This window comes from Chiroxiphia lanceolata, chromosome 3 (assembly GCF_009829145.1).
Source record: "Chiroxiphia lanceolata isolate bChiLan1 chromosome 3, bChiLan1.pri, whole genome shotgun sequence".
Classification (NCBI taxonomy): Eukaryota; Metazoa; Chordata; class Aves; order Passeriformes; family Pipridae; genus Chiroxiphia; species Chiroxiphia lanceolata.
Window position 1 is genome coordinate 16,964,318 of NC_045639.1, and position 13,239 is coordinate 16,977,556.

A 13,239-nucleotide genomic window follows, 5' to 3' on the forward strand; every position below is an offset into this window, starting at 1 on the left:
TGAATGGTGCTGAGGGGGAGCATTTCAGAGGCACTGGGAGGTTTTGTTCTGCTTTTCCTTTTTGTGAAATCAGTCCAGAGCTTTTATGAAACACTGTAATCCATGTTGAAAGCCTCTAATTTTCGAGGGGGGGGAAAGCAGCTAGCTTTTATTTGAAGTTAGCCTGAACTACACTTGTGTGTTCATATGTGGATGTTTAAACTTATATTAACTACATCATGTGCAAAGAGCATCTGTTCAGCTATGCAGAAGATCTGGAATGAAAAAATAAGAAGAAATAACATTATTTTGGGGTTGAATAGAGTTTTGAAAGACAGATAAAACTTTGTTATAACAGTTTTTGGTTCAGAAGGGCTTATTAGTTTGTTCACGCTATCTTCAGTATTACTGAAATACTACCAACCTCACTGAAGGCTGAGAGCATTTAACATAGCAACTAAGTAAAGCTCATCTCTGATCTAGGTTAGTTCATCCAGGAAGTCTCAAACTTCTAATGAGTTTGGATTTTTATGAAAGAGTTGGAAGAGGTGTTCTTGGTCCCGTTTTTTTTTTAAAGTTGGACTTTTTTTTATTTAAAGGTTTTAATTTATACAAATGGAAACCAGATACAGGATATCTAAATAGATTTATCTCCATCAGTATTTACCAGGAATTAATTATACAACATTGCATTTGAGTTTCATCTGCAGATGGAAAGGATAATTTTAAAAATTAGATCTCAGTGCTGACTTGTTATGTCCTTCACAAAACAAGGCTATTGGAAAAGTAAAAAGCAAACATACAGATTTTACTCTTTAACTCTTTTCCCATTATGTTTGTGGTCTCCATAAGGGATGAAGAATTCTCAGTGAGTTCTGTCTTGGCCTCGGATGTCATTCATGCAAATCGAAAAGATATCCCCTGTATCTTTAGGGTAAGTATTATGTCTTGATCCGGGTAACCCAGAGATACAGGGTTTCACAGGGTGATGGATGGTGTGCATTTGCTGGCAACTTGCTAGTATTTTATTTTCTTGGCAATTTCTGACCATGTGGTATCCATGGCAGCAGCAATGCATAGGGATCTGTACATACATCATTTTTGTGGTAAAAATAGCATTGGTTCATTTAGACAACCTCTCATCTCCACTGTATGTGGGTTTTATTTTTCAATTTTCACAGTAAGTTGTATTTTATATTCTTCTATTCATCATGACCTTCTACATTTTCATTTCCCAGAGTTGCCCTCTGCTTCTCAATTTAACTGGTTATGTTATTCCTGAAACCTTTATCTTAGCTATTTTTTTAATATATACATTGGCTATCTGAAAACTCCCGTTTATCAGATGGCCAGTATAGAAATGTAGTGTAAAATGCTCATCAAAATTTATGTCTAGTATCTGGTATCAGGGTTTTGCTATCATTGGTTCTTTCTAATATTCTTATTTTTACTAGGTAGTCTATTGAAGCTTTGACCTCAGTGAAATCTCCTTGGTGTCTTGTTAATTCCCCTATCATTTCTTTTTTGTATCATTGTGTTTTAGTCCTTGTTTTTCCAGTTTTCAGACTGTTCATCACTCTGTGTGCTTACAGGAGATAAACTTACAAAAGGGACTTTGACTTTTATCTATAGTACCTGTATCAAATACATGAAAAGGATCACAGATCATTTTTTCATAAGGACCATTCCTATTGTGTTGAATTATTAATGAAATCTTTTGCTCTTAAAAAATGCAGAATGCTCTGTAAGAAATACTTTTTGTTATAAAATTGCTGTGAGAAACAATTTACAACGTTATTTAGAGCAGACATTTGTGAATTATAGAATAAATACAAATGCATTTAGAATAAAACCAACATTTTCTCTGTTCTTTAATTTATTCACATCTACAGGTTTCTCTGCTGTGGGTTCTTAGAATAAAATAAGAGTGTTTTCTGTTAAGTAAAGCTAAATTTTTACTTTCTTAGTTCAAACAGCTAATTAAAAGGGCATTTACAGGCATCTGATAGCCTTGCAAAAATGGTCATGAGGAAATTTGTCGCTTATGACTTAATATGCATCTTTTAATTTTTTACAGGTTACAGCCTCCCAACTCTCTGCATCCAGTAACAAGTGTTCAATCCTGATCCTAGCAGACGGTGAGAATGAAAAAAGCAAGTGGGTAGGCGTGCTGAATGAATTGCATAGGATCTTGAAGAAGAACAAACTCAAAGACCGCTCAGTCTATGTTCCCAAAGAAGCTTATGACAGCACCTTGCCCCTCATCAAAACAACACAGTCAGCAGCAATCATAGGTATGAAATGAATAAGAGGAAAGCTCTAAGAAAAATGGGTATGCTGAAAGCATGCTTTTTTGGAAAGAAAATGTATCAGATGGTGTTATCTACTGGATAGAGAGTCATATGTCGTGGTTTTGTCCCATAGAAATGTGTATGGGCTTAAGAGAGAAGTGCAATTTGCTACCCAGTATTTTGTCAGATCCTTTAAGAGTATTCCCTCAATTCACTGATATTCATAATTATGAATAATTTTGACTGAGAATTGGACATTTCTCTCTTGTTATTCTGGTAACATAATTCCCTAACTGGGCAAAATTAACACTATAGAATAGATGCAAATCACTGACTTTACAAAATCTGCTGGTGGGACCAGACACAAAATGTAAGATCAGAGAGTGAATGTAGTCATTTTAAATGCTACTGCATTTAAATATGTTAAACTGCATAAAATGTGTTAAACTCTGATTATTTAAATTATTTAAATATTATCGCTATTTCAGAGCTAGTGGTACACTTAAGCACTCTGAATGGTTTGTTAAAAATTACGTTTCTCACTGTTACTTTCACAGGAGAAATGGGAAAAGATTTGGTTTTTTCAGAATTTGAAAAATTGGGAGGTTGCCAATGTTTTTTTGTTACATGAATGTATTGGGTTTGGCTTTATATACATTTATTTCAAGATATTAAAAAAACTGCTAATGAGAATTATCACTATTGTTGAAGTAATTCCTCAAGTACTTCCAAGGAAAAATAACCTTTTTTTTTTTTTCCTAATGTCATAGACCATGAAAGAATAGCTCTGGGGAATGAAGAAGGGTTATTTGTTGTGCATGTCACCAAAGACGGTAAGAGATTAGGAACTGGTAATAATTTCCCTAATACTAAACAATCAGAAAGTGGCTTTTTAACCTTTTTTCTTATTCAATATCCTCTGGTTTAATTTTTCTTCATTTTCTACATTATCAGCTGGACATCTCCATGAGAGATCAGAAGGGGTTCTGTGTGCTTTCTAGTTTGGGTATCCTTTTCAGTAACGATGATCCAGCATCTGGAATGCAGTTGAAGGTTTTTTCCCCAGTTTGAAGCAGGCTCAATACTGAATTCAGACCAGGTTGTTCAGGACTTTGACCAGTCAGGTCTTGAAGATCCCCAAGAACAGTTACATGATTTCTTTGGGCTGCCTGTTGCAAATTATTCTTGTAGTGAAACATTTCCTTCATATATCCAGTAGGAACCTCCCTCATTTCAATTTGTGACTATTGTATTCTTATCTCCTGCTGTGCACCTCAGTAAGAATTGTGGCTTAATCCTGTCTGTAACCTCCTCCTTGGTACTGGAAATGAAAATTTATGTTCAGTATTGTAAGAAGTAATAACAGATGCCCAGACTAATTCAGTAAACAGCATGTTTAATTGTTGCATGCTCAACAAGTATTCATTTGTCAACTCTTTGAGGGTTTTCCTTTATTCAGTAGTTTTGTTGCTATAAACTGTTTTTGAAATGAGTACTGAAATAATATAGTGGTTTTAGTGGCATCAGATCTGCTCCTCCTGCTTCTGGTGAGGAAAAACCAAAGGTCTGTCCAGAATTGCCACATCTGGTATTATTAAAATACAAGTTTTGATTCTGTACTTTTTAATAGTGCGGGAAAGCAGTAAAGGGAATTTCTTGGGTTTCTTTCATAGTTTATCTTTGCAATTACATATGTTATAATCAATTCACACTTCAGCCTTATTTACTTGGATTTGTGGTTTTGGGGGGTTTTTCTTCATTTTTTTTCAGAGATTATCCGTGTTGGTGACAATAAGAAGGTTCATCAGATTGAGCTTATACCAAGTGAACAGCTCATTGCAGTAATCTCAGGACGGAACCGTCATGTGCGGCTTTTCCCTATGGCTGCCCTGGATGGAAGGGAGACTGAGTTTTATAAGCTGGCAGAGACAAAAGGCTGTCAGTCAATAGTTTCGGGACACGTGCGCCACGGAGCTCTTACCTGCCTGTGTGTAGCTATGAAAAGACAGGTCCTCTGTTATGAACTAAATCAGAGTAAGACGCGTCACAAAAAGATCAAGGAGATCCAGGTCCAGGGGAACGTCCAGTGGATGTCAGTCTTCAGTGACCGCCTTTGCGTGGGCTACCAGTCAGGTTTCCTAAAATATCCCCTTCATGGAGAAGGCAGCCCATACAGTCTACTCCATCCAGACGACCACACACTATCATTTATCTCACAGCAGCCAACTGATGCCATCTGTGCAGTCGAAATCTCAAATAAAGAATACCTGCTGTGTTTTAGCAGCGTCGGGGTTTACGTTGACTGCCAGGGCCGAAGATCGAGACAGCAAGAGCTGATGTGGCCCGCAACTCCATCTTCTTGCTGTAAGTTGCCACGTCTGTCAGTCTGTTTGCTGTTGTACATGGAAGTGTATTAATATCCACAGGAAGTGAAAGTCAAGGCTAATTACCTGACAGGGAAGTGAATGCTCTCAGCTTCTGTCAGCATTTTTAATTTAATCAGAGGGTTTAATCCTGATCTCATTTATGCTGGTTTTGACAACTCTGTCACTGACCTATACTGCTGGAACACAAAGAGGAATCATGAGTCAGGATTTCTAACTCTGATGTCCAACTTCTAAACACGTCCTGGTATCTAAAACAGCCAAAAGCTTCAGGTTCTACAAAGGCCAATGTATTCCTTACCACCAATGCTGGACTACTGTTACTCAGTCTTGAAATGTCACTGTACTTGGGCTCAGCGTTGTGGTTCCAACTTTGATGTTCAGAGTCATCAGGATCTGGTAGTTCAACTTGCTTTTCGTTAATAGTGTTTATTCCTACTTACTAGTTTGTTCTTCTCTTTCTTTATTCTTTCATTCTCTCTTTCTCAGCAGTTTTTGTCAACACTCATCTCCTCTCTGCTTGTTAAAAAAATTGCTTTTTAAGTTTCCTTCCTCTGTCTCTCTCTTCCTTCCCAAAATACAATGCATAGCACGCAGTGTAGAAAATACATTTCATAACCCTGAGGGAAAAATACTGTAATTTTTCAAGATTTCCATTTCTACCAACAACTGGAAAAGACTTATTGCACATTTTTTTCAATTCTGGGGCTTTATCTTTGTGACAGTTTGAGGGGAAAAAAACCCAACCTGCAATGTCTCTCTTCTTCTTTTTAATGTCTTTCTGAATGCAGATAAAGATTAGCCAAGTTTGCCCTCAGAGTGTCTGTGAATGAACTGAGTCTTATGTTGATTTTCAGAATATAGTCTGTCTTCTTACCTCACTCTGGCAGCAGTCCAGTCACACTGCAGAGGGGAGGAATGTTTCACCTTGTTTGAGTAAAGGCCCTTCTGAATGTGGAAGGAGCAACTTTTACAGGCTATTTGTCACTTCTGGTTTTCAAGCAATTTTAGGCAATTGATTATTACAATGGGCTCAGAGAATGAATTAGTCAGAATAGAAGATTTTGTGATAGATTGAAAAATGGGTATTTTTCACAGGTAGTTCATCTATACTGGTCACTGATATTTGTGGTTTTTTGATTGCCTTAAATGAAGTGACTTGATGTTATTCCAGTTCAGAATAGAGGTATATTTTATAGCAAAAACTGTTACATTTAGACACAAATTGAATGGTCTTGTTAGTCTTGGCAGACCATATCAGTCTTTTTACCGACATGGAAGTACTGAATTCTCCTTTAGAAGTGGTCCCAGGGGAATAAATTTCATCATGGGAAAATGTGCCAGATAAGTAGCACAAGAATTCTCTTTACAATCCAGAAAATAAGAAGAGAGAATTAAAGCTAGAAGGAAACATGATTTTTATGACTGTGTCATAGTGCTTAGTTCCAATAGATGGTCGTTTAGTGCATAGTCCGAAGACTAAGAGCTGAGTTCATTCAAATGGCAGTTATTAAATAACAGTAATATATTTTCCTACCACATCATTTACAAAATATGAACTCTTAAAAATAGGGCTTTTAGAGGAAAAAAAACTTTGAACCACATCAGTATTTGGCAGAATAAACTGTAATCTCTCATAATTCAGAAAGTAGTTGGGTTTTCGGCAAAGTTAAAAGGAAAGTCACAGAGATTCCAAGTTTTTAGGTGGTGCTGGTTTGCCTTCAGAATAAATTTATTGGTCATATTTGAGTTAAAACACATTTTTCAAAGATTGTTGTTGGATTGTGTAGTGTTGATTTTGGTTTTTTTAAATAAATACGGTTAAACCATAAGGAATTCTGTATTTTGGGCTGTGTCTAAAAGCACATGACACTGTACCTACTCATTCCCTCTCAGGTTACAATGCACCATACCTCTCTGTGTACAGTGAAAACGCAATCGACATCTTCGACGTGAACTCCATGGAGTGGATTCAAACTATTCCTCTCAAAAAGGTAACTTGCCAAGACTCAACAATGCTTTGCTACAGTTGTACCCGTTTTTTAAGCATATTAGAAGGCATCATTAAAGCTGCTTGTGTGAACATAATTGAACTAAAAGAAGAGCTACTGCTTTTTTGTTTGAAACAGAAGATACGAAATGTGTTTGCATGTGGTTTTACTGTTTTAGATGAATGTTCAATCTGGAGCATATGACTGTGTTAGATTTAATGATATTATTATAATAGTGAGAGCAGTTTCTTGCATATGGCTTCATTGGGACTGATTGCATCTATGTTATTGCCAGAAGATGGTGGATGTTAAAATATTTAAACAGGCCTTCAAAAATCCATCTCCTGCTGCTTGAGAACATTGTAGCCAGACAGGGTTAGAACATTTTGTTTCAACCAGTACAAATACTAAAACCAGGATGATGTCAGGTTTGGATCTCTTATCAAAAGTTTCTGAAAACTGACACTTCTTTGGTATTTAGTAGGTGTTTGCTCAGCTGTATTTGGAAAGAAATAAGAAAAGTTTTTTTCCCATAGTTTAGACTAACTTCAGCTTCATGTTATTGTCAACATCATTCCTTTACTGACATTCCAGTGACATAGAATTACAGGACATTGCCCCTGTGGTCTTGTGTCAATCATTCAGTCTCTCAGTATATCCATTTCCCACGTGTCAGATGCAGACCAGGGTATTCTGGCAGTGCTGTAAGAATAAATAATGCAAAAGATCAAGATGCTCGACTATTATCCATCTTAAGGAGAGAAGAAGAATCTGAAATTTAGGGGAAATTTCTTTCTGATGTCCAAACTCTGAGTTATTAAGCAGTTGGATCATTTTTTCCTACACAGTAAGAATGCAGTTTAGTACTTGGATTAATATTTGGCTCAAGACTTCCCATTTAATGGATAAAGCTACTTTCATCAAACAAGAATTGCTACATCTGGGAGACTCAAAAATGGCTATTTATTATGAAGAGCTGGTTTCTAACACAGTTTGCAGACTCAGAGTGTGGAATGCTTCTGTCATTTTTAAGTTGGAAATTACAAATACCAGTAGGTTTTAGCAGTCTGTATACACTCTTATCAAGTTGCAGAGCGCAATTGTGACATGGTACTAAGACAGAACAAAAGCCCAGCTTATTGCTTTGCACATGTAATAGAAAAACTTGAAATGATATATGAAGTAGACTTCTAACAGAACTATTTATTTAAATACTGGGAGGAATGGTGTTAAGCCTGTGTCTTAAAGTGGAGTTTTAGGTAACCCTCTCTGTACTCATTTTCCCAAAAGAAGTTTAAAATCTAAAATTGTTTTAACTCTTCTGTGTGGCCGTAATGACTTGCAATTGCTACTTTTGAGAGCTGCCATGTGTTACTGGAGATAGGAGACCCTGTTCCCTGTTTGACTCTACAGCAGTGCTCCTTTTATAGCATTTATAATGCATTTTGGAGCTTTCAGAATAAGATGCAGTAGAGAAATGTGAGTTATTACTATTACAAAGACTGTTTTTCCTTGTTTCAGGTACGACCCTTGAATACAGAAGGATCACTAAACCTTTTAGGCCTGGAGACAGTTAGATTAATATATTTCAAAAACAAAATGGCAGGTAAGTAAAGAGAAACCAATTTTCATCATGCAAATTTTTGTTTAGAGTGTTTTTCTGTGCCTGGGACTGCTCATTGTAGAAAGCGATCTTTCAAACATATGTGTTCTTGATAATTTTGGAAAAAAACAAAGCTTCTAGATTCCACAGTGATTTCAATGATGTCTACTACTCTGAATTTTTTCTTTCCTTTTGAATATTCAATTAAGACTTGAATGAAGACTGGAAGTAGAGAATAGAATGACTAGACGCTCCCTCCAAATGTGGGATCACCTGCCACAATGCTGTCTAAAAATGCCTGCACAGTTAAAGACTTTAGTAGCGATCTTGGCAGTACTAGATTAAAATTAATACTATACTTAACCTAAAAAAAAAAAAAAAAAACATTTCCCAAAGATTATAAAGTAATGTATTATTATGTATTCATAACTTATTACTAGGGCCACTATGGCCGTGTGCCACAGTTTTAGCTTCACTGATCTATTTTTGTTATAAGTCTTTTTGATTTTTTTTCTTTTTAGAGCCCATTTCATAAGTGTATTCCTGAGGAATTTCCTTAAACTTTTGTTTAACCTCTTAGATGGAGCAGGGACATACTCTGTTTTAACAACCAAAAGCTATAAACTTTGTTAACAACTTTCTGAAAATAGTGGAAATAAATACTCTAGAAACATGTACTGCTGTTGGCAGTGTTTCAGTGTTGTTTAAATTGCTAGCAAATTAGTGCAAAAGCAATAACAGTGGTAGAGAGAAGCAATATACTACAACTGTGCATAAAGAATTTTCAAGTCTAATAAAGATTGAACATTAAAAGTAGAGCAGAAGAGAAGAAAAACTGTAGAGCATAGGATCAGAATTGAGGCTGATGGTTTTCTCCTGTATGTTACCTAAACAGTGTATCTCTTTAGAAGTCTGCAGGTTTTTTTTCCTGAAAATACTTATCTAGTAGATCTCACCCTTCAGGAAACCTCCAGCTGATCTTAAGGAAAGAAGAGTTTTCACTTCCATACAAAACCTGTTTTGGCAGTGAGCAGTAGGTGTTGGGTATGTTCAAGCTTACTAAGGGTAACTTTAGTCTCCATATATATATATATATGTATATATATGTATATATGGACTGAAGTTCATGTATATATATAGATTAAAGTATATAAAAGGCAGAGCAGTTGCAGCATTCATTCAAAGTAACAATCCTACTGTATGGTTATCACTGCTGTACTTTTCATGTCTTTATTAAAGATACCTTGGCCAGATGTACACATGTGGAAAAAGTCCTCCCTTTTCCCACAGTTGCACCAAAATACAGCACTGTTCAAACAGTTCAAAAGGAGTAGTCTCTTTGGAGCGGGGAATGAATGAAAGAGAATTTTGCATTGAGTTTCCAGACAATTGGCAGAACAAGACTGTTTTAGTGATTTTTTTCAGTGAGAACTGCCAAGGAAAGTCTGAGACAGAGGACTGAGATTCTTTCCTGCCCACCTAAGTGTTTTGTTTGAAAGAATGAATCAGTGCTGTTGTGAGAACACAAGTGTGGCAGCTTGTGTGTGAAGAAGGGTTAAGTCCGTTGCTGCATAACAGAGTAGCAGATAGTGGCCAAGAAAACCCGTAAACCAAAGAACATTTGTTTGGATTTGATGGGAAGTGAGTGTTGTTCAGCACTTAGTGAGGGCAGAGGAAGAAAATGTCTTCGAATTCAAATTCCATACACTGTCCCACCAGATCACCATATTTGTGTTGATTTCAGAGGGTGATGAACTCGTGGTCCCTGAGACATCAGATAACAGCCGGAAGCAAATGGTTCGAAACATCAACAACAAGCGCCGCTATTCCTTCAGAGTCCCAGAGGAGGAGAGGATGCAGCAGAGAAGGTCGGTATTCAACATGTACTTGCCTTCTGTACATGCCTGTAGGCACTGAGGGACAGGGACTGGTGCCAGTGTAGTACTTCATGCATTGCTTTCTGGAATGCCCATTCAGATGTTTCCGTCTCTTTGCTACTGTGTTAATCCTCAGTGTTTAATTTGTGTTAATGACCGTTTGGATATGGATATGCACTGAATGCACAAGTATTCGTTAGTTCAGGTTAATTATGTGAAACAGCTGTAATTTGGAATGCATGTCTCCACATACTGTATATAGCTGCATAGCTGTGCACATACTCTGTGTATATAAAGATCTCTAATAAACACTTTGCAAAAGGAGATTGCATTGCTAACTATGCATATGGATTAATTACGTTCAGACTCTGGTTCTGCTTTTCTTTCTGAAGGCTCTTCTACTCTCACCAGTACTCCAAGACATCTGCTTTTTTGATTTATAGATTTAACTACATAAACTCTCTATAAAGCTCACAAAACTCACCTAATCAGAGGACATAGGACTTCAGGATGTATTTCTAATAGGAGTGTTGAATAGCTTATGAATACTTTCCTAAATGGCAACAAAAACAGGTCTGCACTACTTGTAGTGTTCACAGAGGATGTTACTGACCATTTAGTATCACTCACTAAAAATGACCTGCTACTGTGCTAAACCACACTCCAAGAACTGAGTATTTCAGTTTTCTAATTTTCAACATCTTCCACCAGTGATTGGCTCCCAGCTTGTATTTCTTTTTAGCTCTAAGGAAGGTAACAGCAGTATGCAGTGGAGATAAAATTCTGTTTCTTGGCCTTGCCTTTTCTGAGTTGATTGAAGTTTGGTCTCTTAAAGTTTTATTTATTCTGAGTTCTGAAATGCTTCCTTGCCATTTTGAAGAGCTTTTAATTCTGACCACAGACTGAGAAAGGTACTGCAGTATTATTTTAATTCTATTTTCATATTTAGTACTTCATTTTCATCTCCACTTTGTAACACATCACAAATGAGTTCTGCTTTTACTCATCTTACAGGGGTTTTTACAGCTCATAGTGGTTATATATTCTCTGAACGTTAGTAACTACTGGGCACGGGCTCTTAGCTGGCAAAAAGCATCGTTTTATTCTGGCTCCTTGCCCTCTCTTCAAGCTGGAAACTTCTCCATGCCTGTGCTGATAGCAGGGGGTTACCACTATTAACGTGGTTAAATAGAGCCATAAAATCATAGAATCGTTTAGGGGAAAAGACTCGTTAATTTCCGTTTGAAAGAAGCTGATAATCAAAGCTGTACATGTTTTATAAATGCCCATCCTTACCTAGAGCAAAATACCTGAGCACAGTGTTTTTTCTTCCAGGGAGATGCTACGTGATCCAGAAATGAGAAATAAGTTAATTTCTAACCCAACTAATTTTAACCACATAGCACATATGGGTCCAGGAGATGGTATACAGATTCTCAAAGACCTTCCGATGGTAAGTACAGAAGTACATGTGAGAGTGACTGACTGCAACAGGGGCTGCAAATAAGTGAGAGAAAAACAGTTACAATTTTAATGTATATTTAAAGTGTTGATGTATTTCATATCAGGAACAGTGTAACTGGGGAAATGGAAATTTAGCCAAGGAGGGTGACACTTCAGCATTGAGGGGGGAGAGGAGGAGGAGTGCCTGATGCCCCTGGGGTTTTCAGACAGATTGGCCTCACAGTGTTGTTAATTTTTATGACTGATATGAAGGGGCAGACTTAAAAGGATTTGGGCCTGTGTTCTTTGTGGGCATGGAAAGAGAAATTCCTTTCTTCATGAACTGTAGTTCAATTCCTTTTTTCTCTTCCAGTCTTTAGTTCAAACTTAGTTTCTCTCTCTACAACCTGTTTTCCTGTAGCAGTTTAATAGTGTGTAGTGCCCAAATTTTTTTCCATGCCAAATATGCTATCTTCATGTTCTCTCCAGATTAAGTAGTCTCAGTGAAATGGAGAAAAAGAAAAAATGTAATAGTGCACACACGTGTTCATTTCCATAAAACCTTATGTAGGAAACACTTACCTGGAAGTTAATGACATTTTTGTTGAGCTGAAGACCAATTAACATTTATTTCATAAGAGAGTGTCATACTGCTTGCTTCAAGCTACCTTGAGCATCTTGTTTGTGTGTTCTGTGTTGTTCTCTAAACTCATCCACAGTGACACAGATGTGATTCAGAAGATGCTAATTAGCACTGTAAAAAAGATGAGGTGATATGATATCAAACAGATGATATGAGTACTAGCTTAAGACATAGGCATTAGTACAGAACTGCTGTCTAAAACGATCATCATTACTGCTTGGAGTTTATGCAGAAAGCAGGGGGTAGGTGCTGAATTTGGGATATTCTGATGCTGAAAAGCCCAAAGGAAACAATTAAGACTGGAAAATGCAGTGTGCCATGCAGTTACACCAGTTTAGAAGTTTAGGAGCATAAACTCTGGCCTTTGGATACTCATTGTACCTCACTTTTGCAGCAAATGGTACTTTTATATTACACTTGGCTGTAAAGTCAGCACACTGACTTACTTTAAATCTTGTATTAGGCACACTGAGAAACCTCTCAATAACAAATATATCAGTGTAATGAGCAAAAAACCAATATTGTATCTGTGTTTATAAATGAATAGGTAATGAAGGAACTGCTTCTAGAAAACACATGGCAAACCTAAGGGAAGTTGGCAGGTGGTGTTTATCTCACCTGGATACAAGATCACATGTCTAATGTTAGACAAAGAATGGTAATTTGCTTCAGTGCAGAATGTAGATCAGAACCTTTCTTCATTTCTCCATTTCTGGTGGGTTGTTTAAAATGTTTGTGACTTTTCTCAAACAGAGAAAATAATCTGCTACCTCTGAAGGTAGGGTAAAAGACATCCTGTGTCACACCGTCAGTAGTTGAAAGTTCATGGGAACCAAAAGCTGCGAGGACTCTTAACCAAGCCCCAGATCTGACAAGTGTAAAACGAGGAATGATTTTATCTATAGAAGGCGATTTTCTGTATTTAGATGGATTAATATTTCTTCAGCTATGTCATCTCTAAATGGCTTTTAGCTTTGAATTTATTCTAATTCCTCCAGCTTTGTATTAGATCAAAGGTCATATTTTAA

At 36.8% G+C, this 13,239-nt stretch overlaps 1 protein-coding gene across 11 annotated transcripts in view; it reads left to right on the top strand.

The window, feature by feature from the left end:
• Positions 1-13,239, top strand: part of CDC42BPA (CDC42 binding protein kinase alpha) — a 187,267-nt gene that overhangs the window by 157,435 nt on the left and 16,593 nt on the right. For all 11 annotated transcript variants that reach the window (XM_032683892.1, XM_032683893.1, XM_032683894.1 and 8 more), the window contains 8 exons: positions 832-913; positions 2,057-2,273; positions 3,041-3,103; positions 4,041-4,634; positions 6,551-6,648; positions 8,167-8,251; positions 9,993-10,116; positions 11,461-11,578. In XM_032683892.1, coding sequence (XP_032539783.1) covers positions 832-913; positions 2,057-2,273; positions 3,041-3,103; positions 4,041-4,634; positions 6,551-6,648; positions 8,167-8,251; positions 9,993-10,116; positions 11,461-11,578 — 1,381 coding nt within the window. The remainder of the gene's footprint in view (positions 1-831; positions 914-2,056; positions 2,274-3,040; positions 3,104-4,040; positions 4,635-6,550; positions 6,649-8,166; positions 8,252-9,992; positions 10,117-11,460; positions 11,579-13,239) is intronic.